Source organism: Salvelinus namaycush, chromosome 13 (genome assembly GCF_016432855.1).
Source record: "Salvelinus namaycush isolate Seneca chromosome 13, SaNama_1.0, whole genome shotgun sequence".
Lineage (NCBI taxonomy): Eukaryota > Metazoa > Chordata > Actinopteri > Salmoniformes > Salmonidae > Salvelinus > Salvelinus namaycush.
In genome coordinates this window covers 38,865,635-38,893,521 of record NC_052319.1, presented here as the reverse complement: position 1 = coordinate 38,893,521, position 27,887 = coordinate 38,865,635, and the positions used below count along the sequence as shown (strand labels likewise).

General features: G+C 48.5%; 1 protein-coding gene across 3 annotated transcripts in view; it reads right to left on the bottom strand.

The window, feature by feature from the left end:
- The window catches only part of LOC120058524 (lysine-specific demethylase 6A-like), a 115,971-nt gene extending 88,286 nt beyond the window's left edge, over window positions 1-27,685 (bottom strand). For all 3 annotated transcript variants that reach the window (XM_039007243.1, XM_039007244.1, XM_039007245.1), the window contains exons 1-4: window positions 27,197-27,685; window positions 27,000-27,063; window positions 15,849-15,957; window positions 15,168-15,217 (exon numbers count right to left, since the gene is read on the bottom strand). In XM_039007243.1, the coding sequence (XP_038863171.1) occupies window positions 15,168-15,217; window positions 15,849-15,957; window positions 27,000-27,063; window positions 27,197-27,357 (384 nt within the window). In that variant the 5' untranslated portion in view covers window positions 27,358-27,685. The remainder of the gene's footprint in view (window positions 1-15,167; window positions 15,218-15,848; window positions 15,958-26,999; window positions 27,064-27,196) is intronic.
- Between the last annotated feature and the right edge of the window lie 202 nt (window positions 27,686-27,887).

The following is a 27,887-nucleotide window of genomic DNA, read 5'->3' as shown; positions in this document are numbered from 1 at the left end:
GAAACACAACACTGTCTATCCACATCACGGTCACATCCCCAACACCTCATCTCCACTCACACGCCAATGGGTACCACGGCAGACTGGAACTAACATCCATCCTCCTCTTATCCACCCACACTGGGCAGGGAGAGGACACACCGCATGATAAGAGCTGGTGGCTGGCCTGGCCGGGTCAAACGGTCGACTGAATATGACCCTGGAGAACAGCTTCCCTGGTCTAACACCATTCCTTTATGAACAGACTGGCATCGTCAAGGTGGTTGTATGCAGTTGAATGCCAAGACAACAAGGGATCAGCAGTCGACAGCTAGATCTACTTGGACACGCGGCGTTTCAGAAAGTAGCAGTCGACAGCTAGATCTACTTGGACACGCGGCGTTTCAGAAAGTAGCAGGCGACAGCTAGATCTACTTGGACACGCGGCGTATCAGAAAGTAGCAGGCGACAGCTAGAGCTACTTGGACACGCGGCGTTTCAGAAAGTAGCAGGCGACAGCTAGAGCTACTTGGACACGCGGCGTTTCAGAAAGTAGCAGGCGACAGCTAGAGCTACTTGGACACGCGGCGTTTCAGAAAGCAGCAGGCGACAGCTAGAGCTACTTGGACACGCGGCGTTTCAGAAAGCAGCAGGCGACAGCTAGAGCTACTTGGACACGCGGCGTTTCAGAAAGCAGCAGGCGACAGCTAGAGCTACTTGGACACGCGGCGTTTCAGAGAGCAGCAGGCGACAGCTAGATCTACTTGGACACGCGGCGTTTCAGAGAGCAGCAGTCGACAGCTAGATCTACTTGGACACGCGGCGTTTCAGAGAGTAGCAGTCGACAGCTAGATCTACTTGGACACGCGGCGTTTCAGAGAGTAGCAGTCGACAGCTAGATCTACTTGGACACGCGGCGTTTCAGAGAGTAGCAGTCGACAGCTAGATCTACTTGGACACGCGGCGTTTCAGAGAGTAGCAGTCGACAGCTAGATCTACTTGGACACGCGGCGTTTCAGAGAGTAGCAGTCGACAGCTAGAGCTACTTGGACACGCGGCGTTTCAGAGAGTAGCAGTCGACAGCTAGAGCTACTTGGACACGCGGCGTTTCAGAGAGTAGCAGTCGACAGCTAGATCTACTTGGACACGCGGCGTTTCAGAGAGTAGCAGTCGACAGCTAGATCTACTTGGACACGCGGCGTTTCAGAGAGTAGCAGTCGACAGCTAGATCTACTTGGACACGCGGCGTTTCAGAGAGTAGCAGTCGACAGCTAGAGCTACTTGGACACGCGGCGTTTCAGAGAGTAGCAGGCGACAGCTAGAGCTACTTGGACACGCGGCGTTTCAGAGAGTAGCAGGCGACAGCTAGAGCTACTTGGACACGCGGCGTTTCAGAAAGTAGCAGGCGACAGCTAGAGCTACTTGGACACGCGGCGTTTCAGAGAGTAGCAGGCGACAGCTAGAGCTACTTGGACACGCGGCGTTTCAGAGAGTAGCAGGCGACAGCTAGATCTACTTGGACACGCGGCGTTTCAGAGAGTAGCAGGCGACAGCTAGATCTACTTGGACACGCGGCGTTTCAGAGAGTAGCAGTCGACAGCTAGATCTACTTGGACACGCGGCGTTTCAGAGAGTAGCAGTCGACAGCTAGATCTACTTGGACACGCGGCGTTTCAGAGAGTAGCAGTCGACAGCTAGATCTACTTGGACACGCGGCGTTTCAGAGAGTAGCAGTCGACAGCTAGATCTACTTGGACACGCGGCGTTTCAGAGAGTAGCAGTCGACAGCTAGATCTACTTGGACACGCGGCGTTTCAGAGAGTAGCAGTCGACAGCTAGATCTACTTGGACACGCGGCGTTTCAGAGAGTAGCAGTCGACAGCTAGATCTACTTGGACACGCGGCGTTTCAGAGAGTAGCAGTCGACAGCTAGAGCTACTTGGACACGCGGCGTTTCAGAGAGTAGCAGTCGACAGCTAGAGCTACTTGGACACGCGGCGTTTCAGAGAGTAGCAGTCGACAGCTAGAGCTACTTGGACACGCGGCGTTTCAGAGAGTAGCAGTCGACAGCTAGAGCTACTTGGACACGCGGCGTTTCAGAGAGTAGCAGTCGACAGCTAGAGCTACTTGGACACGCGGCGTTTCAGAGAGTAGCAGTCGACAGCTAGAGCTACTTGGACACGCGGCGTTTCAGAGAGTAGCAGTCGACAGCTAGAGCTACTTGGACACGCGGCGTTTCAGAGAGTAGCAGTCGACAGCTAGAGCTACTTGGACACGCGGCGTTTCAGAGAGTAGCAGTCGACAGCTAGAGCTACTTGGACACGCGGCGTTTCAGAGAGTAGCAGTCGACAGCTAGAGCTACTTGGACACGCGGCGTTTCAGAGAGTAGCAGTCGACAGCTAGAGCTACTTGGACACGCGGCGTTTCAGAGAGTAGCAGTCGACAGCTAGAGCTACTTGGACACGCGGCGTTTCAGAGAGTAGCAGTCGACAGCTAGATCTACTTGGACACGCGGCGTTTCAGAGAGTAGCAGTCGACAGCTAGATCTACTTGGACACGCGGCGTTTCAGAGAGTAGCAGTCGACAGCTAGATCTACTTGGACACGCGGCGTTTCAGAGAGTAGCAGTCGACAGCTAGATCTACTTGGACACGCGGCGTTTCAGAGAGTAGCAGTCGACAGCTAGATCTACTTGGACACGCGGCGTTTCAGAGAGTAGCAGTCGACAGCTAGATCTACTTGGACACGCGGCGTTTCAGAGAGTAGCAGTCGACAGCTAGATCTACTTGGACACGCGGCGTTTCAGAGAGTAGCAGTCGACAGCTAGATCTACTTGGACACGCGGCGTTTCAGAGAGTAGCAGTCGACAGCTAGATCTACTTGGACACGCGGCGTTTCAGAGAGTAGCAGTCGACAGCTAGATCTACTTGGACACGCGGCGTTTCAGAGAGTAGCAGTCGACAGCTAGATCTACTTGGACACGCGGCGTTTCAGAGAGTAGCAGTCGACAGCTAGATCTACTTGGACACGCGGCGTTTCAGAGAGTAGCAGTCGACAGCTAGATCTACTTGGACACGCGGCGTTTCAGAGAGTAGCAGTCGACAGCTAGATCTACTTGGACACGCGGCGTTTCAGAGAGTAGCAGTCGACAGCTAGATCTACTTGGACACGCGGCGTTTCAGAGAGTAGCAGTCGACAGCTAGATCTACTTGGACACGCGGCGTTTCAGAGAGTAGCAGTCGACAGCTAGATCTACTTGGACACGCGGCGTTTCAGAGAGTAGCAGTCGACAGCTAGATCTACTTGGACACGCGGCGTTTCAGAGAGTAGCAGTCGACAGCTAGATCTACTTGGACACGCGGCGTTTCAGAGAGTAGCAGTCGACAGCTAGATCTACTTGGACACGCGGCGTTTCAGAGAGTAGCAGTCGACAGCTAGATCTACTTGGACACGCGGCGTTTCAGAGAGTAGCAGTCGACAGCTAGATCTACTTGGACACGCGGCGTTTCAGAGAGTAGCAGTCGACAGCTAGAGCTACTTGGACACGCGGCGTTTCAGAGAGTAGCAGTCGACAGCTAGAGCTACTTGGACACGCGGCGTTTCAGAGAGTAGCAGTCGACAGCTAGAGCTACTTGGACACGCGGCGTTTCAGAGAGTAGCAGTCGACAGCTAGAGCTACTTGGACACGCGGCGTTTCAGAGAGTAGCAGGCGACAGCTAGAGCTACTTGGACACGCGGCGTTTCAGAGAGTAGCAGGCGACAGCTAGAGCTACTTGGACACGCGGCGTTTCAGAGAGTAGCAGGCGACAGCTAGAGCTACTTGGACACGCGGCGTTTCAGAGAGTAGCAGGCGACAGCTAGAGCTACTTGGACAAGCGGCGTTTCAGAAAGTAGCAGGCGACAGCTAGAGCTACTTGGACAAGCGGCGTTTCAGAAAGTAGCAGGCGACAGCTAGAGCTACTTGGACACGCGGCGTTTCAGAAAGTAGCAGTCGACAGCTAGATCTACTTGGACACGCGGCGTTTCAGAGAGTAGCAGTCGACAGCTAGAGCTACTTGGACACGCGGCGTTTCAGAGAGTAGCAGTCGACAGCTAGAGCTACTTGGACACGCGGCGTTTCAGAGAGTAGCAGTCGACAGCTAGATCTACTTGGACACGCGGCGTTTCAGAGAGTAGCAGTCGACAGCTAGATCTACTTGGACACGCGGCGTTTCAGAGAGTAGCAGTCGACAGCTAGATCTACTTGGACACGCGGCGTTTCAGAGAGTAGCAGTCGACAGCTAGATCTACTTGGACACGCGGCGTTTCAGAGAGTAGCAGTCGACAGCTAGATCTACTTGGACACGCGGCGTTTCAGAGAGTAGCAGTCGACAGCTAGAGCTACTTGGACACGCGGCGTTTCAGAGAGTAGCAGTCGACAGCTAGATCTACTTGGACACGCGGCGTTTCAGAGAGTAGCAGTCGACAGCTAGATCTACTTGGACACGCGGCGTTTCAGAGAGTAGCAGTCGACAGCTAGATCTACTTGGACACGCGGCGTTTCAGAGAGTAGCAGTCGACAGCTAGATCTACTTGGACACGCGGCGTTTCAGAGAGTAGCAGTCGACAGCTAGATCTACTTGGACACGCGGCGTTTCAGAGAGTAGCAGTCGACAGCTAGATCTACTTGGACACGCGGCGTTTCAGAGAGTAGCAGTCGACAGCTAGATCTACTTGGACACGCGGCGTTTCAGAGAGTAGCAGTCGACAGCTAGATCTACTTGGACACGCGGCGTTTCAGAGAGTAGCAGTCGACAGCTAGATCTACTTGGACACGCGGCGTTTCAGAGAGTAGCAGTCGACAGCTAGATCTACTTGGACACGCGGCGTTTCAGAGAGTAGCAGTCGACAGCTAGATCTACTTGGACACGCGGCGTTTCAGAGAGTAGCAGTCGACAGCTAGATCTACTTGGACACGCGGCGTTTCAGAGAGTAGCAGTCGACAGCTAGATCTACTTGGACACGCGGCGTTTCAGAGAGTAGCAGTCGACAGCTAGATCTACTTGGACACGCGGCGTTTCAGAGAGTAGCAGTCGACAGCTAGATCTACTTGGACACGCGGCGTTTCAGAGAGTAGCAGTCGACAGCTAGATCTACTTGGACACGCGGCGTTTCAGAGAGTAGCAGTCGACAGCTAGATCTACTTGGACACGCGGCGTTTCAGAGAGTAGCAGTCGACAGCTAGATCTACTTGGACACGCGGCGTTTCAGAGAGTAGCAGTCGACAGCTAGATCTACTTGGACACGCGGCGTTTCAGAGAGTAGCAGTCGACAGCTAGATCTACTTGGACACGCGGCGTTTCAGAGAGTAGCAGTCGACAGCTAGATCTACTTGGACACGCGGCGTTTCAGAGAGTAGCAGTCGACAGCTAGATCTACTTGGACACGCGGCGTTTCAGAGAGTAGCAGTCGACAGCTAGATCTACTTGGACACGCGGCGTTTCAGAGAGTAGCAGTCGACAGCTAGATCTACTTGGACACGCGGCGTTTCAGAGAGTAGCAGTCGACAGCTAGATCTACTTGGACACGCGGCGTTTCAGAGAGTAGCAGTCGACAGCTAGATCTACTTGGACACGCGGCGTTTCAGAGAGTAGCAGTCGACAGCTAGAGCTACTTGGACACGCGGCGTTTCAGAGAGTAGCAGTCGACAGCTAGATCTACTTGGACACGCGGCGTTTCAGAGAGTAGCAGTCGACAGCTAGATCTACTTGGACACGCGGCGTTTCAGAGAGTAGCAGTCGACAGCTAGAGCTACTTGGACACGCGGCGTTTCAGAGAGTAGCAGTCGACAGCTAGAGCTACTTGGACACGCGGCGTTTCAGAGAGTAGCAGTCGACAGCTAGAGCTACTTGGACACGCGGCGTTTCAGAGAGTAGCAGGCGACAGCTAGAGCTACTTGGACACGCGGCGTTTCAGAGAGTAGCAGGCGACAGCTAGAGCTACTTGGACACGCGGCGTTTCATAGAGTAGCAGGCGACAGCTAGAGCTACTTGGACACGCGGCGTTTCAGAAAGTAGCAGGCGACAGCTAGAGCTACTTGGACAAGCGGCGTTTCAGAAAGTAGCAGGCGACAGCTAGAGCTACTTGGACAAGCGGCGTTTCAGAAAGTAGCACGCGACAGCTAGAGCTACTTGGACACGCGGCATTTCAGAGAGTAGCAGTCGACAGCTAGATCTACTTGGACACGCGGCGTTTCAGAGAGTAGCAGTCGACAGCTAGATCTACTTGGACACGCGGCGTTTCAGAGAGTAGCAGTCGACAGCTAGATCTACTTGGACACGCGGCGTTTCAGAGAGTAGCAGTCGACAGCTAGATCTACTTGGACACGCGGCGTTTCAGAGAGTAGCAGTCGACAGCTAGATCTACTTGGACACGCGGCGTTTCAGAGAGTAGCAGTCGACAGCTAGATCTACTTGGACACGCGGCGTTTCAGAGAGTAGCAGTCGACAGCTAGATCTACTTGGACACGCGGCGTTTCAGAGAGTAGCAGTCGACAGCTAGATCTACTTGGACACGCGGCGTTTCAGAGAGTAGCAGTCGACAGCTAGATCTACTTGGACACGCGGCGTTTCAGAGAGTAGCAGTCGACAGCTAGATCTACTTGGACACGCGGCGTTTCAGAGAGTAGCAGTCGACAGCTAGATCTACTTGGACACGCGGCGTTTCAGAGAGTAGCAGTCGACAGCTAGATCTACTTGGACACGCGGCGTTTCAGAGAGTAGCAGTCGACAGCTAGATCTACTTGGACACGCGGCGTTTCAGAGAGTAGCAGTCGACAGCTAGAGCTACTTGGACACGCGGCGTTTCAGAGAGTAGCAGTCGACAGCTAGAGCTACTTGGACACGCGGCGTTTCAGAGAGTAGCAGTCGACAGCTAGAGCTACTTGGACACGCGGCGTTTCAGAGAGTAGCAGGCGACAGCTAGAGCTACTTGGACACGCGGCGTTTCAGAGAGTAGCAGGCGACAGCTAGAGCTACTTGGACACGCGGCGTTTCAGAGAGTAGCAGGCGACAGCTAGAGCTACTTGGACACGCGGCGTTTCAGAGAGTAGCAGGCGACAGCTAGAGCTACTTGGACAAGCGGCGTTTCAGAAAGTAGCAGGCGACAGCTAGAGCTACTTGGACACGCGGCGTTTCAGAGAGTAGCAGTCGACAGCTAGAGCTACTTGGACACGCGGCGTTTCAGAGAGTAGCAGTCGACAGCTAGATCTACTTGGACACGCGGCGTTTCAGAGAGTAGCAGTCGACAGCTAGAGCTACTTGGACACGCGGCGTTTCAGAGAGTAGCAGTCGACAGCTAGAGCTACTTGGACACGCGGCGTTTCAGAGAGTAGCAGTCGACAGCTAGATCTACTTGGACACGCGGCGTTTCAGAGAGTAGCAGTCGACAGCTAGATCTACTTGGACACGCGGCGTTTCAGAGAGTAGCAGTCGACAGCTAGATCTACTTGGACACGCGGCGTTTCAGAGAGTAGCAGTCGACAGCTAGATCTACTTGGACACGCGGCGTTTCAGAGAGTAGCAGTCGACAGCTAGATCTACTTGGACACGCGGCGTTTCAGAGAGTAGCAGTCGACAGCTAGATCTACTTGGACACGCGGCGTTTCAGAGAGTAGCAGTCGACAGCTAGATCTACTTGGACACGCGGCGTTTCAGAGAGTAGCAGTCGACAGCTAGATCTACTTGGACACGCGGCGTTTCAGAGAGTAGCAGTCGACAGCTAGATCTACTTGGACACGCGGCGTTTCAGAGAGTAGCAGTCGACAGCTAGATCTACTTGGACACGCGGCGTTTCAGAGAGTAGCAGTCGACAGCTAGATCTACTTGGACACGCGGCGTTTCAGAGAGTAGCAGTCGACAGCTAGATCTACTTGGACACGCGGCGTTTCAGAGAGTAGCAGTCGACAGCTAGATCTACTTGGACACGCGGCGTTTCAGAGAGTAGCAGTCGACAGCTAGATCTACTTGGACACGCGGCGTTTCAGAGAGTAGCAGTCGACAGCTAGATCTACTTGGACACGCGGCGTTTCAGAGAGTAGCAGTCGACAGCTAGATCTACTTGGACACGCGGCGTTTCAGAGAGTAGCAGTCGACAGCTAGATCTACTTGGACACGCGGCGTTTCAGAGAGTAGCAGTCGACAGCTAGATCTACTTGGACACGCGGCGTTTCAGAGAGTAGCAGTCGACAGCTAGATCTACTTGGACACGCGGCGTTTCAGAGAGTAGCAGTCGACAGCTAGATCTACTTGGACACGCGGCGTTTCAGAGAGTAGCAGTCGACAGCTAGATCTACTTGGACACGCGGCGTTTCAGAGAGTAGCAGTCGACAGCTAGATCTACTTGGACACGCGGCGTTTCAGAGAGTAGCAGTCGACAGCTAGATCTACTTGGACACGCGGCGTTTCAGAGAGTAGCAGTCGACAGCTAGATCTACTTGGACACGCGGCGTTTCAGAGAGTAGCAGTCGACAGCTAGATCTACTTGGACACGCGGCGTTTCAGAGAGTAGCAGTCGACAGCTAGATCTACTTGGACACGCGGCGTTTCAGAGAGTAGCAGTCGACAGCTAGATCTACTTGGACACGCGGCGTTTCAGAGAGTAGCAGTCGACAGCTAGATCTACTTGGACACGCGGCGTTTCAGAGAGTAGCAGTCGACAGCTAGAGCTACTTGGACACGCGGCGTTTCAGAGAGTAGCAGTCGACAGCTAGATCTACTTGGACACGCGGCGTTTCAGAGAGTAGCAGTCGACAGCTAGAGCTACTTGGACACGCGGCGTTTCAGAGAGTAGCAGGCGACAGCTAGAGCTACTTGGACACGCGGCGTTTCAGAGAGTAGCAGGCGACAGCTAGAGCTACTTGGACAAGCGGCGTTTCAGAAAGTAGCAGGCGACAGCTAGAGCTACTTGGACAAGCGGCGTTTCAGAAAGTAGCAGGCGACAGCTAGAGCTACTTGGACAAGCGGCGTTTCAGAAAGTAGCAGGCGACAGCTAGAGCTACTTGGACACGCGGCGTTTCAGAGAGTAGCAGTCGACAGCTAGAGCTACTTGGACACGCGGCGTTTCAGAGAGTAGCAGTCGACAGCTAGAGCTACTTGGACACGCGGCGTTTCAGAGAGTAGCAGTCGACAGCTAGATCTACTTGGACACGCGGCGTTTCAGAGAGTAGCAGTCGACAGCTAGAGCTACTTGGACACGCGGCGTTTCAGAGAGTAGCAGTCGACAGCTAGATCTACTTGGACACGCGGCGTTTCAGAGAGTAGCAGTCGACAGCTAGAGCTACTTGGACACGCGGCGTTTCAGAGAGTAGCAGTCGACAGCTAGATCTACTTGGACACGCGGCGTTTCAGAGAGTACCAGTCGACAGCTAGAGCTACTTGGACACGCGGCGTTTCAGAGAGTAGCAGTCGACAGCTAGATCTACTTGGACACGCGGCGTTTCAGAGAGTAGCAGTCGACAGCTAGATCTACTTGGACACGCGACGTTTCAGAGAGTAGCAGTCGACAGCTAGATCTACTTGGACACGCGGCGTTTCAGAGAGTAGCAGTCGACAGCTAGATCTACTTGGACACGCGGCGTTTCAGAGAGTAGCAGTCGACAGCTAGAGCTACTTGGACACGCGGCGTTTCAGAGAGTAGCAGTCGACAGCTAGAGCTACTTGGACACGCGGCGTTTCAGAGAGTAGCAGGCGACAGCTAGAGCTACTTGGACACGCGGCGTTTCAGAGAGTAGCAGGCGACAGCTAGAGCTACTTGGACACGCGGCGTTTCAAAAAGTAGCAGGCGACAGCTAGATCTACTTGGACAAGCGGCGTTTCAGAAAGTAGCAGTCGACAGCTAGAGCTACTTGGACACGCGGCGTTTCAGAAAGTAGCAGTCGACAGCTAGAGCTACTTGGACACGCGGCGTTTCAGAGAGTAGCAGTCGACAGCTAGAGCTACTTGGACACGCGGCGTTTCAGAGAGTAGCAGTCGACAGCTAGATCTACTTGGACACGCGGCGTTTCAGAGAGTAGCAGTCGACAGCTAGATCTACTTGGACACGCGGCGTTTCAGAGAGTAGCAGTCGACAGCTAGATCTACTTGGACACGCGGCGTTTCAGAGAGTAGCAGTCGACAGCTAGATCTACTTGGACACGCGGCGTTTCAGAGAGTAGCAGTCGACAGCTAGATCTACTTGGACACGCGGCGTTTCAGAGAGTAGCAGTCGACAGCTAGATCTACTTGGACACGCGGCGATTCAGAGAGTAGCAGTCGACAGCTAGATCTACTTGGACACGCGGCGTTTCAGAGAGTAGCAGTCGACAGCTAGATCTACTTGGACACGCGGCGTTTCAGAGAGTAGCAGTCGACAGCTAGATCTACTTGGACACGCGGCGTTTCAGAGAGTAGCAGTCGACAGCTAGATCTACTTGGACACGCGGCGTTTCAGAGAGTAGCAGTCGACAGCTAGATCTACTTGGACACGCGGCGTTTCAGAGAGTAGCAGTCGACAGCTAGATCTACTTGGACACGCGGCGTTTCAGAGAGTAGCAGTCGACAGCTAGAGCTACTTGGACACGCGGCGTTTCAGAGAGTAGCAGTCGACAGCTAGATCTACTTGGACACGCGGCGTTTCAGAGAGTAGCAGTCGACAGCTAGATCTACTTGGACACGCGGCGTTTCAGAGAGTAGCAGTCGACAGCTAGATCTACTTGGACACGCGGCGTTTCAGAGAGTAGCAGTCGACAGCTAGATCTACTTGGACACGCGGCGTTTCAGAGAGTAGCAGTCGACAGCTAGAGCTACTTGGACACGCGGCGTTTCAGAGAGTAGCAGTCGACAGCTAGATCTACTTGGACACGCGGCGTTTCAGAGAGTAGCAGTCGACAGCTAGATCTACTTGGACACGCGGCGTTTCAGAGAGTAGCAGTCGACAGCTAGATCTACTTGGACACGCGGCGTTTCAGAGAGTAGCAGTCGACAGCTAGATCTACTTGGACACGCGGCGTTTCAGAGAGTAGCAGTCGACAGCTAGAGCTACTTGGACACGCGGCGTTTCAGAGAGTAGCAGTCGACAGCTAGAGCTACTTGGACACGCGGCGTTTCAGAGAGTAGCAGTCGACAGCTAGATCTCCTTGGACACGCGGCGTTTCAGAGAGTAGCAGTCGACAGCTAGATCTACTTGGACACGCGGCGTTTCAGAGAGTAGCAGTCGACAGCTAGATCTACTTGGACACGCGGCGTTTCAGAGAGTAGCAGTCGACAGCTAGATCTACTTGGACACGCGGCGTTTCAGAGAGTAGCAGTCGACAGCTAGATCTACTTGGACACGCGGCGTTTCAGAGAGTAGCAGTCGACAGCTAGATCTACTTGGACACGCGGCGTAGCAGTCGACAGCTAGATCTACTTGGACACGCGGCGTAGCAGTCGACAGCTAGATCTACTTGGACACGCGGCGTAGCAGTCGACAGCTAGATCTACTTGGACACGCGGCGTTTCAGAGAGTAGCAGTCGACAGCTAGATCTACTTGGACACGCGGCGTTTCAGAGAGTAGCAGTCGACAGCTAGATCTACTTGGACACGCGGCGTTTCAGAGAGTAGCAGTCGACAGCTAGATCTACTTGGACACGCGGCGTTTCAGAGAGTAGCAGTCGACAGCTAGATCTACTTGGACACGCGGCGTTTCAGAGAGTAGCAGTCGACAGCTAGATCTACTTGGACACGCGGCGTTTCAGAGAGTAGCAGTCGACAGCTAGATCTACTTGGACACGCGGCGTTTCAGAGAGTAGCAGTCGACAGCTAGATCTACTTGGACACGCGGCGTTTCAGAGAGTAGCAGTCGACAGCTAGATCTACTTGGACACGCGGCGTTTCAGAGAGTAGCAGTCGACAGCTAGATCTACTTGGACACGCGGCGTTTCAGAGAGTAGCAGTCGACAGCTAGATCTACTTGGACACGCGGCGTTTCAGAGAGTAGCAGTCGACAGCTAGATCTACTTGGACACGCGGCGTTTCAGAGAGTAGCAGTCGACAGCTAGATCTACTTGGACACGCGGCGTTTCAGAGAGTAGCAGTCGACAGCTAGATCTACTTGGACACGCGGCGTTTCAGAGAGTAGCAGTCGACAGCTAGATCTACTTGGACACGCGGCGTTTCAGAGAGTAGCAGTCGACAGCTAGATCTACTTGGACACGCGGCGTTTCAGAGAGTAGCAGTCGACAGCTAGATCTACTTGGACACGCGGCGTTTCAGAGAGTAGCAGTCGACAGCTAGATCTACTTGGACACGCGGCGTTTCAGAGAGTAGCAGTCGACAGCTAGATCTACTTGGACACGCGGCGTTTCAGAGAGTAGCAGTCGACAGCTAGATCTACTTGGACACGCGGCGTTTCAGAGAGTAGCAGTCGACAGCTAGATCTACTTGGACACGCGGCGTTTCAGAGAGTAGCAGTCGACAGCTAGATCTACTTGGACACGCGGCGTTTCAGAGAGTAGCAGTCGACAGCTAGATCTACTTGGACACGCGGCGTTTCAGAGAGTAGCAGTCGACAGCTAGATCTACTTGGACACGCGGCGTTTCAGAGAGTAGCAGTCGACAGCTAGATCTACTTGGACACGCGGCGTTTCAGAGAGTAGCAGTCGACAGCTAGATCTACTTGGACACGCGGCGTTTCAGAGAGTAGCAGTCGACAGCTAGATCTACTTGGACACGCGGCGTTTCAGAGAGTAGCAGTCGACAGCTAGATCTACTTGGACACGCGGCGTTTCAGAGAGTAGCAGTCGACAGCTAGATCTACTTGGACACGCGGCGTTTCAGAGAGTAGCAGTCGACAGCTAGATCTACTTGGACACGCGGCGTTTCAGAGAGTAGCAGTCGACAGCTAGATCTACTTGGACACGCGGCGTTTCAGAGAGTAGCAGTCGACAGCTAGATCTACTTGGACACGCGGCGTTTCAGAGAGTAGCAGTCGACAGCTAGATCTACTTGGACACGCGGCGTTTCAGAGAGTAGCAGTCGACAGCTAGAGCTACTTGGACACGCGGCGTTTCAGAGAGTAGCAGTCGACAGCTAGAGCTACTTGGACACGCGGCGTTTCAGAGAGTAGCAGTCGACAGCTAGATCTACTTGGACACGCGGCGTTTCAGAGAGTAGCAGTCGACAGCTAGATCTACTTGGACACGCGGCGTTTCAGAGAGTAGCAGTCGACAGCTAGATCTACTTGGACACGCGGCGTTTCAGAGAGTAGCAGTCGACAGCTAGATCTACTTGGACACGCGGCGTTTCAGAGAGTAGCAGTCGACAGCTAGATCTACTTGGACACGCGGCGTTTCAGAGAGTAGCAGTCGACAGCTAGATCTACTTGGACACGCGGCGTAGCAGTCGACAGCTAGATCTACTTGGACACGCGGCGTTTCAGGGCGTAGCAGTCGACAGCTAGATCTACTTGGACACGCGGCGTTTCAGAGAGTAGCAGTCGACAGCTAGATCTACTTGGACACGCGGCGTTTCAGAGAGTAGCAGTCGACAGCTAGATCTACTTGGACACGCGGCGTTTCAGAGAGTAGCAGTCGACAGCTAGATCTACTTGGACACGCGGCGTTTCAGAGAGTAGCAGTCGACAGCTAGATCTACTTGGACACGCGGCGTTTCAGAAAGTAGCAGTCGACAGCTAGATCTACTTGGACACGCGGCGTTTCAGAAAGTAGCAGTCGACAGCTAGATCTACTTGGACACGCGGCGTTTCAGAAAGTAGCAGTCGACAGCTAGATCTACTTGGACACGCGGCGTTTCAGAAAGTAGCAGTCGACAGCTAGATCTACTTGGACACACGGCGTTTCAGAAAGTAGCAGTCGACAGCTAGATCTACTTGGACACGCGGCGTTTCAGAAAGTAGCAGTCGACAGCTAGATCTACTTGGACACGCGGCGTTTCAGAAAGTAGCAGTCGACAGCTAGATCTACTTGGACACGCGGCGTTTCAGAAAGTAGCAGTCGACAGCTAGATCTACTTGGACACGCGGCGTTTCAGAAAGTAGCAGTCGACAGCTAGATCTACTTGGACACGCGGCGTTTCAGAAAGTAGCAGTCGACAGCTAGATCTACTTGGACACGCGGCGTTCCAGAAAGTAGCAGTCGACAGCTAGATCTACTTGGACACGCGGCGTTCCAGAAAGTAGCAGTCGACAGCTAGATCTACTTGGACACGCGGCGTTTCAGAAAGTAGCAGTCGACAGCTAGATCTACTAGGACACGCGGTGTTTCAGAAAGTAGCAGTCGACAGCTAGATCTACTAGGACACGCGGTGTTTCAGAAAGTAGCAGTCGACAGCTAGATCTACTAGGACACGCGGTGTTTCAGAAAGTAGCAGTCGACAGCTAGATCTACTAGGACACGCGGTGTTTCAGAAAGTAGCAGTCGACAGCTAGATCTACTAGGACACGCGGTGTTTCAGAAAGTAGCAGTCGACAGCTAGATCTACTAGGACACGCGGTGTTTCAGAAAGTAGCAGTCGACAGCTAGATCTACTAGGACACGCGGTGTTTCAGAAAGTAGCAGTCGACAGCTAGATCTACTAGGACACGCGGTGTTTCAGAAAGTAGCAGTCGACAGCTAGATCTACTAGGACACGCGGTGTTTCAGAAAGTAGCAGTCGACAGCTAGATCTACTAGGACACGCGGTGTTTCAGAAAGTAGCAGTCGACAGCTAGATCTACTAGGACACGCGGTGTTTCAGAAAGTAGCAGTCGACAGCTAAATCTACTTGGACACGCGGTGTTTCAGAAAGTAGCAGTCGACAGCTAGATCTACTAGGACACGTGGTGTTTCAGAAAGTAGTAGTCGACAGCTAGATCTACTTGGACACATGGTGTTTCAGAAAGTAGTAGTCGACAGCTAGATCTACTTGGACACGTGGTGTTTCAGAAAGTAGCAGTCGACAGCTAGATCTACTTGGACACGTGGTGTTTCAGAAAGAAGCAGTCGACAGCTAGATCTACTTGGACACATGGTGTTTCAGAAAGTAGTAGTCGACAGCTAGATCTACTTGGACACATGGTGTTTCAGAAAGTAGCAGTCGACAGCTAGATCTACTTGGACACATGGTGTTTCAGAAAGTAGCAGTCGACAGCTAGATCTACTAGGACAAATGGTGTTTCAGAAAGTAGCCACTCACCTTCCAGTAGTCCGACTGTAAACTGTAGTACCTCTGATATGCAGATAATGCTGAGAGGAGAGACCAGTTAGTGAACAGATCAGAACAATACTGTAACAATTAGCCTACATTACATCATCTTCATCCACTCAACACAATCTTATGGTGGCACTACCTCATCAGCAATACAGGCCAAATACAACCCAAAGCATAACAATAAACAGCTCTTCCAACTTAAACACTCAAGCATGAAAACACACACATAAACACACAAACTACATTTCTTCAAGAAACTCCTCCAGACTTGTAGTCATATAAAGCCCAGAGCCATCTGCAAACAATGGCAGTGGAATTACATAACGGCAGAGAAGACTCAGACTATCTGTGTGAAAACAGAGACAGCAGAGCACGCCACACACCAACATACCTGCCTACTATTATTTGTAATTTCCAGACACCTTTTACAGGGTTTGGGAAGAATAAGAGGGAGGGCGTGTAGTCTGTCTGGCAGCTGCTGCTACTTTTAAAGGACAAATTCCAACACCGAAATCCTACATTCTGCCAAACATACAATTTCAAAAGCATTGTTATTACTAAATGAAGGATGTCATCTGGTGTAGACTGTGTGTGTGTGTAGACTGTACGTTTGACTGTACGTTTGACTGTACGTTTGACTGTACGTCTGACTGTACGTTGGATCACCTTTTGGATAGTTCTCCAGGAGAAGATTGAAGTGGCCCAGCTGGCAGAACATCTCTGGCTCTACTTTCCCTTCTGACTTCAGGATGGCAGAGTCATAGCAGCTTACAGCCTACGGGGAGAGGGAGAGAGGAGGGGGAGAGAGGAGGGGGAGAGGGAGAGGGGAGAGAGGAGGAGAGGGTGAAATCATTTCAACACCCCGTATTAAAAATGGTGGCCTAAAGAAGGCCCCAACTTTTAGAAGTCCACACTAAATCAGTTTGAGCTTATAGGCCTAAGTCTCCTAAAAACTATGCACGTTGGTTACGGTCTGACTAATGGCAAAACATCCTGATGAGGAACATATGAAAACAATAACAGCCATCTAACGTGTTACAAAACAGCAACTACAAGTCCCTAAAATAACTTGATCATCACTGAACCATATCGCTGTACCTCTCCTAAAAATAGATACAGGTTTATGGCAGGTCGCCCCAGACACACAGGTGTCCCCTCCTACCTTTCAGTGGGAGGGTGCATTGCAAGGCTTTCACCGCCCAAGTCATTTGGCAAGGTGACAAGCCAAGGCTCCCAAGCCAAAGTTGGGGTTATAGTCTGGCAAAATGCAAATAACAGCCACACAAAATCACCACCACAGACTTTCAAAGAGGGAAGTGTGCCTACCCAGTTTGGCTGAGGGCCAAATGAGAGAGAGCAGCACCGAGAAACAGGCAGTGAGCTGGAGGATGGAGATTCACTGGCTGAATAAAAAGTATGTGCACCCCAGCTGTATATGACCAGGACCAGTGGCCGGGATAAAGCCTGTCCACTCAGAGAGAAAAGGGAGCAGTTCGCTCGAGCCATTTCAAATCCTCCAACTTGATATCAAAACGACATTTGCATTTGTTAGGTATGTTATTCACAGTGCAGGAGCAATGGCATTCCAGGAACCAGGGTAAAGCGGTGGTCATGTGTTCCTCATTTGACACACAATGTAGAGCAGGTGACACTGTAGAGCTGTATTGACTACGAGGGGGATCTCAGAGTCAGTCAGGCAGCCAAAGGTGTCAGACAGAGTGAGTGAAAAGAGAGAAAAATAAAGGAGAAAGAGAGGAGAGAGGTCAGTGCAGTCCTGAGGGGAGACCGAGACACACAGACAGCGTAGTCTCAATCGTCACACCACAGCCCTGTCTCATCCATTCAGATCTAGCCAGCCAGACACAGACATCCCAGACACTGTGCTACAGGATCACTCAAGACCTGACTGAAGCAGACAGTGGCTGATATGAACCAGACAAATGTCACCCCTTTCCCCCCCTAAACACCACACCAGGTCACCCCTTTCCCCACCAAACACCCCCCCCCCCCCCCCCCCAAAAAACACACCATTCCAGGTCACCCCTCCCCCCCCCCAAATAACACGCCAATGCAGTCACCCCTTCCCCCCCCAAATAACACGCCATTGCAGTCACCCCTTTCCCCCCCAAATAACACACCATTGCAGTCACCCCTTTCCCCCCCAAATAACACGCCATTGCAGGTCACCCCCCCCCCAGAGCACTATTTGACCACCCTATGTGGGCTATATTTCCCATATACCCCTGGGTACAGGGCTCTGTCCTGAGTTGCCAGATGAAGAGAGGCAACCGTCCAATCAGGCACTGCAGCTAGGCTCCATAGCATGAGATGCCAGCCTAATGAAGAACAGGGAATGGGAAACAATAGGACGGCATGAAGTATGGTCCCACAGAAATGTTCAAACTTCCTCGACATGCTGCAATTCTATTGCAGGGTAAAAAAAATAAACTTTCAGGCAAGCAGGCAAAGGTACATCAAATCAAACTTACAAACTTACAGGCCCTTCCCAACAATGCAGAGAGAGAGAAAATAGAGAAATAATAGAAAATGATATCTTAAAAAAATATGTATTTAATAGAACAGTGAAACACGTACAGTAATAATAAAAATGCATAAGATGCACAGTGTGTGATAACTTGGCTATTTACACAGGGAACCAGTACAGAGTCGATGTGCAGGGGCAGGGTCTAAAATGAACAGCCTGCGGGTTGATTTTGGCATTGGCGGGTAAGATATCCATTCACCAGCCACGTTGACGGGTGTTCAGTGCTCCACAGTGTGAGCATTTATTGAATAAAATAAAAGTCAAGTATGATCACATTTATAGTCAAATAAATGCTGCAGTAGCTGTTTAAGTATTTCCTCCGTTTTATTTTATAGCTGGTAAATGAAAGTCAAACTACGAATCCTGTATAGCCTATTCCACCTGGCACTGCAACTGCCTGTCTGGGGGATCTGTGCACACGTAAAGAGCTGAGTGAAAGATTCCTTTTTATAAGCCCTGTAAGCCCTGTGAACAGGCATAACATTTAGTCTAATTGACTTGGCTATTTACAATGTTTTGATCACAACATTTGTTGATTTTCGGGTTTGAGTTTCAACTGCAAGGGAAGATAAGACAATGCTGCTACTAGTCGGACTCAATCTCAACGGCACAAACACGACTCAGGTAACACAAATATAAACATAGCATGTCAAGTGTTGGTCCCATGTTTCACGAGCTGAAATAAAAGATCCCAGAAATGTTCCATATGCACAAAAAGCTTCTTAATCTCAAATGTTGATCACAAATTTGTATACGTCGCTGTTAGTGAGCGTTTCGCAAAGATAATCCCTCTGACAGGTCAGGTGTGGCATGGCAGGAAGCTGATTAAACAGCATGAACACTACACAGGTGCAACTTGTGCTGGGGACAATAGAAGGCCACTAAAATGTGCAGTTTTGCCACACAACTGCAGTTCTGTTCAACAGAGTTGTTGCCAGCAAATTGAAAATAAATGTCTTTCTCTACCATAAGCCACCTATAAAAAAATGTTTTAGAATTTGGCAGTACATCCAACCGGCCTCACACCCATAGACCACGTGTAACCATGCCAGCCCAGGACCGTCACATATAGCATTTACACCTGGGGGGGGGGGGGGGGCTGAGGAGTAGTTCTGTCTGTAATAAAGCCCTTTTGTGGACATTCTGATTCTGACCCGCAAGAACCCAGTCTCAACGTCAACAGTGAAGAGGTGACTCCAGGATGCTGGCCTTCTAGGCAGAGTTGCAAAGACAAAGCCATCTCTCAGACCAGTCAATAAAAATAAAAGATTAAGATGGGCAAAAGAACACAGACACGGGACAGAGGAACTCTGCCTAGAGGGCCAGCTTCCCGGAGTCGCCTCTTAACTGTTGACGTTGAGGCTGGTGTTTTGCAGGTACTATTTAATGAAGCTTCCAGTTGAGGACTTGTGAGACATCTGTTTCTCAAACTAGACACTAATGTACTTGTCCTCTTGCTCAGTTGTGCACCGGGGCCTCCCACTCCTCTTTCTATTCTGGTTAGAGTCAGTTTGCGCTGTTCTGTGAAGGGAGTAGTACACAGCGTTGTACGAGATCTTCAGTTTCTTGGCAATATTATAAAAATGTGAAATTTCAGAATAAGAAGAGAGAATTATTTATTTCAGCTTTTATTTCTTTCATCACATTCTTAGTGGGTCAGAAGTTTACAAATTAGTATTTGGTAGCATTGCCTTAAAATTGTTTAACTTGGGTCAACCGTTTTGGGTAGCCTTCCACAAGCTTCCCACAATAAGTTGAGTGAATTTTGGCCCATTCCTCCAGACAGAGTTGGTTTAACTGAGTAAGGTTTGTAGGCCTCCTTGCTCGCACACGCTTTTCAGGTCTACCTACAAATTGTCTATGGGATTGAGGTCAGGGCTTTGTGATGGCCACTCCAATACCTTGACTTTGTTGTCCTTAAGCCATTTTGACACAACTTTGGAAGTATGCTTGGGGTCATTGTCCATTTGGAAGACCCATTTGCAACCAAGCCTTAACTTCCTGACTGATGTCTTGAGATGTTGCTTCAATATATCCATATCATTTTCTTCCCTCTTGATGCCATCTATTCTGTGAAGTGCACCAGTTCCTCCTGCAGCAAAGCACCCCTACAACATGATGCTGCCACCCCCATGCCTCACAGTTGGGATGGTGTTCTTCAGCTTGCATGCCTCCCCCTTTTTTCCTCTAAACATAATGATGGTCATTATGGCCAAACAGTTCCATTTTTGTTTCATCAGACCAGAGGACATTTATCAAAAATGTATGATCTTTGTCCCCATGTGCAGGTGCAAACCGTAGTCTGGCTTTTTTATGGCGGTTTTGGAGCAGTGGCTTCTTCCTTGCTGAGTGGCCTTTCAGGTTATGTCGATATAGGACTCGTTTTACTGTGGATATAGATACCTTTGTACCTGTTTCCTTCAGTATCTTCACAAGGTCCTTTGCTGTTGTTCTGGGATTGATTTGCACTTCTCGCACCAAAGTAAGTTCATCTCTAGGAGACAGAACGCATCTCCTTCCTAAGCAGTATGACGGCTGCGTGGTCCCATGGTGTTTATACTTGCATGATGTGGTTTGTACAGATGAACGTGGTACCTTCAGGCGTTTGGAAATTGCTCCCAAACATGAACGAGACTTGGAGGTCTACCATTTACTTTTCTGAGGTCTTGGCTGATTTCTTTAGATTTTCCCATGTCAAGCAAAGAGGCACTGAGTTTGAAGGTAGGCCTTGAAATACATCCACAGGTACACCTCCAATTGACTCAAATTATGTCAATTAGCCTATCAGAAGCTTCTAAAGCCATGACATCATTTTCTGGAATTTTCCAAGCTGTTTAAAGGCACAGTCAACTTAGTGTATGTAAACTTCTGACGCACTGGAATTGTGATACAGTGAATTATAAGTGAAATAATCTGTCTGTAAACAATTGTTGGAAAAAAGTTTGTCATGCACAAAGTAGATGTCCTAACTGACTTTCCAAAACTATAGTTTGTTAACAAGAAATTTGTGGAGTAGTTGAAAAACAAGTTAATGACTCCAACCTAAGTGTATGTAAACTTCCGACTTCAACTGTACATACATACATAATTGTTATATATATTTTTTTAATATCGCACCTCGCGCGCACATTCAGTACTACCATATACATAGTCCTGCCATGGTACAGAAACAGTATGAACATCTGGATACCATCCAAACTACTAACAGCGCCAAGTCAACTAATCAAATGTCTGTCAAATGTCCAAGCAAAGCAAGCTACTATAGTTTCTCCAAACATGCCCTAATAAAAGGGTAGCCTACATCAAGCTTAACCGTCCTGCTTGTCCGTCCATTGGCATGACAAAACAACAGTTGACAGTTTCTATAACAGGAACTAGTGCACACAGTACAGTAACCAAACAAAGCCTTCCAATCCAGGGCAACACTTTTACATCCCCCTCTCTCCCCCTTTCTAGAGCAGGTCCAGAGCTGGCTAACACTCTGTTTTCATGCCTTAATTATCAGCTGAAAGCCTGCCATGTGCCAAGAGAGGAGAGTTTAAAAAAAAGGAAAGTGAAGTGGCGTACTGGCTGGATGCCAAGTGGTCTGATGTCCCCGCCCAATAATGTTTGTACCATGTTATGTTGCTACCATGTTGTGTTGCTGCCTTGCTATGTTGTCGTCTTAGGTCTCTCTTCATGTAGTGTTGTCTCTCTCGTTGTGTGTTTTGTCCTATTTATATTGTATTTATTTATTTATTTTAATCCCAGGCCCCCGTCCCCGCAGGAGACCTTTTGCCAGGCCGTCATTGTAAATAAGAATTTGTTCTTAACTGACTTGCCAAGTTAAATAAAGGTGAAATAAAAAATGAATTGACCTGTCTTTAGCTCCAGCAGAGCTCGCTCTGCCCTGCATGGTGCCGGGCCCGCCAGAGCCCCCTGTGACTTAGCAATATGACTACTGATTATACCAGAGACATTATTCATCTCCTCACAGATCATTACTCAACCAGCCAAACATATATTACAGGACTCATATTAATGTAGTGTTACATTCTGAAGTTGATGGAGTTAGGTCAATGGTTTTCAACATGGTGGGTCAGACTCAGAACCCCGCAGTGGGTTTGTCTTGGGTCCTGCCACTGAGTGGTTTCTTTGATGTGTTACAAGACGTCACAATGCTTCAGATTGGTCATCATAACACACTGAATTGCCATTAACCATGAGGGAAGTGGTAGCCTTACTACTAACTCCCAGCTAACTAGGTGTACATATAAAAGCAAAACATTTATAAACCAAATGTTTCTATGCAAACACTAAAAAAATAAACACTAAAAACCTACACTAGGCTGTGAGTGAACTAGCCTACAAAATACACTGCATAGGAAATCCGCGCCATGTATGGTGTTGTCATATTTCAAAATCCGCCTGAGAAACCAACAACTTTGATTGATGATTATTTAATTTGGCTCCCAGCGCAAAATCTGGGAGGGACACTGTGGCAAGTTCTAGGCAGCTCAACAGATTCTCCATTTTCAATAACCCTGTATGCTCAATGTCAAATCACATTTCATTGGTCACATACACATGGTTAGCAGATGTTAATGCGAGTGTAGCAAAATGCTTGTGCTTCTAGTTCCGACAGTGCAGTAATATCTAACAAGTAATCTAACTACCTAATACACACAAATCTAAATGGGTGAATGAGAATATGTACATATAAGTATATGGATGAGCGATGGCCGAGCGGCATAGGCAAGGTGCAATAGATGGTATAAAACACAGTATATACATATGATATGAGTAATGTAAGATATGTAAACATTATTAAAGTGGCATTATTTAAAGTGGCATTGTTTAAAGTGACTTGTGATCCATTTACTAAAGTGGCCAGTGATTGGGCCATTATTTTACTGAACAAAAAGTCAATATATAAAGGACAAAAAGGAGCAGTAGACCATTAAGTAACAGGCCTTCATCAGCCATGCGTCTGTAGGTAACCTAGTAGTAAGTGTGGAGTCCGCCAGCCTCGCCTCCCCTCCCCCACGACTAGCTCTGATCAAACAGCACTTTATTTGAGCTTGACACAGTTATTTGACGGGACAGTTCCAATATGAATGGGACATTTGAGCTATGAAGTCTTTTGCCAACACATTAAAAAAAAAAGTTGTTTGTTGTTGCTTATTGGTCCTGGTCAGTCCCTGGATGGGAGACCAGATGCTGCTGGAAGTGGTGTTGGAGGGCCAGTAGGAGGCACTCTTTCCTCTGGTCTAAAAAATATCCCAATGCCCCAGGGCAGTGATTGGGGACACTGCCCTGTGTAGGGTGCCGTCTTTCGGATGGGACGTTAAACGGATGTCCTGACTCTCTGAGGTCAATAAAGATCCCATGGCACTTATCGTAAGAGTAGGGGTGTTAACCCCGGTGTCCTGGCTAAATTCCCAATCTGGCCCTCAAACCATCATGGTCACCTAATAATCCCCAGTTTACAATTGGCTCATTCATCCCCCTCCTCTCCCCTGTAACTATTCCCCAGGTCGTTGCTGCAAATGAGAACGTGTTCTCAGTCAACTTACCTGGTAAAATAACGGTAAAATAAAATAAAAAATAAAAAATTAGCAAGCATTCCTGTATGTAAATGATGTAAAAACAATAACAAAGCTGTCTCCCTGCCCCTGGTTTGGTAGAAAGCGGAGTGATGCAGCTGGAGAACTCTAACCACTCAAATTCAGAGAGAGAGCTATGGATGCAAGGACTGACCATCCATGATATCAAAATTATAGTTTTAACTATGTTTTGAGGCTATATAGTGTTTGATTATCTATTGTTTGTTAACAGAGTAAAACAAGCTTAAATTTGGGTTCCGATGGGATACGACAGTTGAACTAAGCTCATGAGGTGTTAAGTTATATTCTTCAAGAATCATATAATTATTTTATAAAGTCCAAAATGGGATATAGTAACTTCTGATTGCCCCTTTAAAATGAGGTAGCTAGCTACCATGTAATTGTGTTACGGTATAAGTGCAGGGTGACTGGTGATTAGTGTTGCACGGTATACTGAAACAGCAGTACTTTTTCCGATACTAGAACACAACATTTTTGTTACTTTCGGGACTTCTGTGAAATGTGTCTCCCGTCATAAACGGATTGAGAGGATGAAGTCTGTCTAGTAATTTGTCCGAGTCTTCTCAATGGGGCAGCAGTAAGCTACCCAGGCTACTTGCGCTTGCAGCTGACACAGCCACTTTTGAGAAGCAAACGAGAGAAGAGAAAATGCCAACAGCATGGTTTCTAACGAAAACATACCTCCACGCATTATACTCATGTGACAGAGGGTATCACGTCCGCTGCGAGAACGGTTGCTCACTGAACGGTCCGCTGAGAGAACGGTTGATTGTCAAGGGCAATGAATTCCATTATCTTGGCGTTAATGGATTTCACCTTTGAGTTGTCTCGCTGAAATGTTCTTACTCAGTCAAATGACTGCTCGACTTGTTGACTGCTCGATCCACACAGCAGACATTGTGGGCTGTTAGGAATGCTGTGTTGCACGTGTAGCGCTAAATTTTATGTGGTGCCATTACGTCATGTACCTACGTTATATAGATATGCACGTCAGCTTTGACATCGGTTTTGCACATCGATCGCCGTTAAACTAGACATCGGGTCGATGTTGGCATTTTTAGCTAATATTGTCCGATTCCAATATGTTCACCGATATATCGTGCATCCCTAACATACACTAAGGAATTTGTGAAAATGCTATAGTAAAACAGAGTAGGAAAGTGGACGTGCGTTTGGACAATTAATAGACACTGAAGCAAATAAAACCTAATAAAAACATCTGTCTCATCCAGGACTTGAGTCTACGCCATAGCCAATCAGAGCTACAGTAGACCTTTATTTGTCACACAGTCCTGCCATCATTCACTTTGAACTAGACTGTGTGTTTACAGGCAGTAACAACAGCGTGACTTTACATCATTAGAACACATTCGCCAAAAGCCACAAAATACACCTGAATGGATTTCTGCAAATATGTAATTACCACTTGGGAGTCCTCTTACATTTGGGAACTTTACAGCCCTATTGATCAAACAACCATGAAAAAGGTAGGCTCTCGCTCCCTCAGTCATGCACATCAACAACAAAAAGATCAACAACTAATGCTAGACAGAGAAAGATGAGCTAAAATCTAACGAAAGAACATTACATAAACCCTCAAAATTGCACTGAAACGATGGGGAAATGTAGCCTACCCGTCCTTCTGCAGCTTGGCTGACAACAATACATGCTTGTCCCAACCAAGCACCCAAAGCTAACTTGCTACAGTATTTCCAAACACAAATGAGACAACACCTCACTCTGACCATTTTACTCACCCTAGCAGAGCTAGTTAGGCTGTTTACATGTTATCTAGAGCGCTCTTGACTAACTATTACTTTCTTTGCCTACGTTTACTGACACCGGTCGGTCATATTCAGTGGGTGTTGCGCTTTTGTAAATTCATCAGTTATTCTGCGCTCTTGCACACTCAGACGAGAGTGCTTTGAAATAGGAGTAGATAGCGAGAGTGAATTGGCAAAAGCAAGCGATATGCTAACGGGATAACAGTTGTTCAAGTTCTTGCTAGCTAACCAAATGACACCTGCATCTCTAGCTGAGTATAGTATAGCCACCAAAAAACAATATGAGGGGAAAAAGTGTCACTCACCCACTCCTCCAATGACATGACATGTAGCTAATGTTTGGCTCCATGTTTTTAGCTTGCTACATAAATAGATGTGCTAGCCTATTAGCCACGTTATGACAGATCTTATGACAGATCTTTGCCTTTGCTAGTTTGATTGTATTGACATTCCCAGCCTTAGTTACATTATTCCATTTTTTTCAAAAATATTGAGCCATTAAAACTCAAACAGTGTTTCCCAATGGAGGCAGCAAACAATGTACCAGGCCAGCTGTGATTTTCAACCTGATAGCAATATTTTGGACTACCAAGAAAAGCATTTTTATTTTGCCTTTATTTAACCAGGTAGGCCAGTTGAGAACAAGTTCTCATTTACAACTGCGACCTGGCCAAGATAAAGCAAAGCAGTGCGACACAAACAGCACAGAGTTACACATGGAATAAACAAACGTACAGTCAATAACACAATAGTAAAAAATCTATATACAGTGTGTGCAAATGAGGTAAGATTAGGGAGGTAAGGCAATAAATAGGCCGTAGTGGCGAAGTAATTACATTTTAGCAATTAAACACTGAAGTGATAGAGTGTTGGTGAATTAAATGTATTGGTGAATTATATTAATCAAGCATTGAAATACATCCATCTATTCTGCCAACAATACCTTAGTGTATGTCATGGAATGTTGAGGAAAACAGAACCCATTATTAAAACCTCTTATAAAGTTGGTTTTGTAGCATAAACTGGGAAATTTATATTTTTGACTGATATGATTGTCTGTAGTTAAAGCGCCGTCAGTTCCACTTTAAGGAACGAACATTAGTATGTAGCCTACTGCCTTGTGCAAATTGCTGCGCTTATAATGAGATGAAATAATAGCTTATCGACATTTTAAGATAAACGTTCTGTTCTGTTGCATCAGCATCATTGCTTTCAAATGTTTGGGCAGATGTAGCCTAGGCCTACTGGTAGTATGAATTTAGGATCCATCTTCCCACAACTGTCCCCGAGTCGGTTTGGAATAGCATATTTATTTCTCGCACATAACGAAAAACTGACCAATAGAATGTAAACTTTTCAACTATGGGGGAATAGTAGATTGACATAGGTTAGTGATTTTGCTGTTCATTACTGGTCTTGATGGCTGAGGAAAAGTAAATGTGGCAGTTATTCTAACATGTTTAAATGCGCATCTGAATTTGGTCCGGACGCACGCAGTTGCATCCTACAACTGCATGTTCTGTTCAAATGAATTACGATCATCGAAATGTGACTTGTGTCATTATGAGCAGCGTGGGTGGACGCCATAATCAGGCTACGCACCCAATGCATTTCTCAAATGTCCTGTAACGTTAGTTAAATTAAAATGCTGCCGGATAAATGTCCGGAGCCACTTTACCACATTTTGTCAAGATACAACTATAATTCACACTGACTGGAAAGGGAATTCATTAACGTAATATCCACCCACTTGTGCGCCTGCCTTCTGGCTAATGGAAGGCGATTGTGGTTAAATGTCCAGCAGGTCCCTGACACTTATTTCAGATATGCACGAATCAGGAGTGACAGCGGAGGGGCGACTCTGGTCCTATCTGTGACATACCTTTAACAGTAAGGTCTTCGTTCTGGCGCCATCTTCATGAAGCCTCTGAAATCCAAATAGTGAACTGCAAGCAGAGGACAACACAGGCGGTTCCGTATTACTTGGGACATATACTTCGTTTTAAAGACTTTAATGTACGAAAACTCAATAGACAAAAACGTAGACAAAGAAAGCAAATGCATTGCTCATTTGCTAACCTGTCAATTTCGACCAAGCTGTCTCTCTCCTGCGCTGTTAGCTTCGGAAAGTCCAATTCGATTTCATTCGCTTTTCCCGCCGCCATTTTCTTTTCCTCATCGCCAGCAGTGCCGAGACTTCGAGCAGCAGCGGCGTCGAGCGACACTCCGCACGATTTCATAGAAAATGAACAGGGAAGCGGCGACAAACTCCACCAAAATATAATAAGAACGAAAGTACACCACGGTATGTAGGACTGAAAACGTAGCTAGCTCAGCAGAGTGATTGCCAAATCCTGAAGGAAAACAAGACCCGTCCAAAAAAGCCTTATCGCATGATTGTACACAAAATACTAAATGTATGTAATTGCCAAATAATGCATGGAGTAGAGTTGATGCCGGTTTTTACGATAAGACGTTATTTGGTAATATAGTAAACTTCCCCCCCACACCAGCTCAAAGTTGTTGTAAATGTGTCACATAGGCGAATGCACGCCGCCACCGTAGGAACGCCCTCTCCTCACTGTGACCAACGAATGTATCTGTGTGTAATCATGTGACTTAATTTTCTTGGGTGTCGTTCCTCACACACATGAATAACAAACCCTCAACTTTACGCAGTTCCACAGCTTCTTTCGATTGGTTTCCCATGTTGCATTGTGATTAGTATTACGTATTTGTAGGTCTACTTTGAGGTATCTTATTGGTTAAG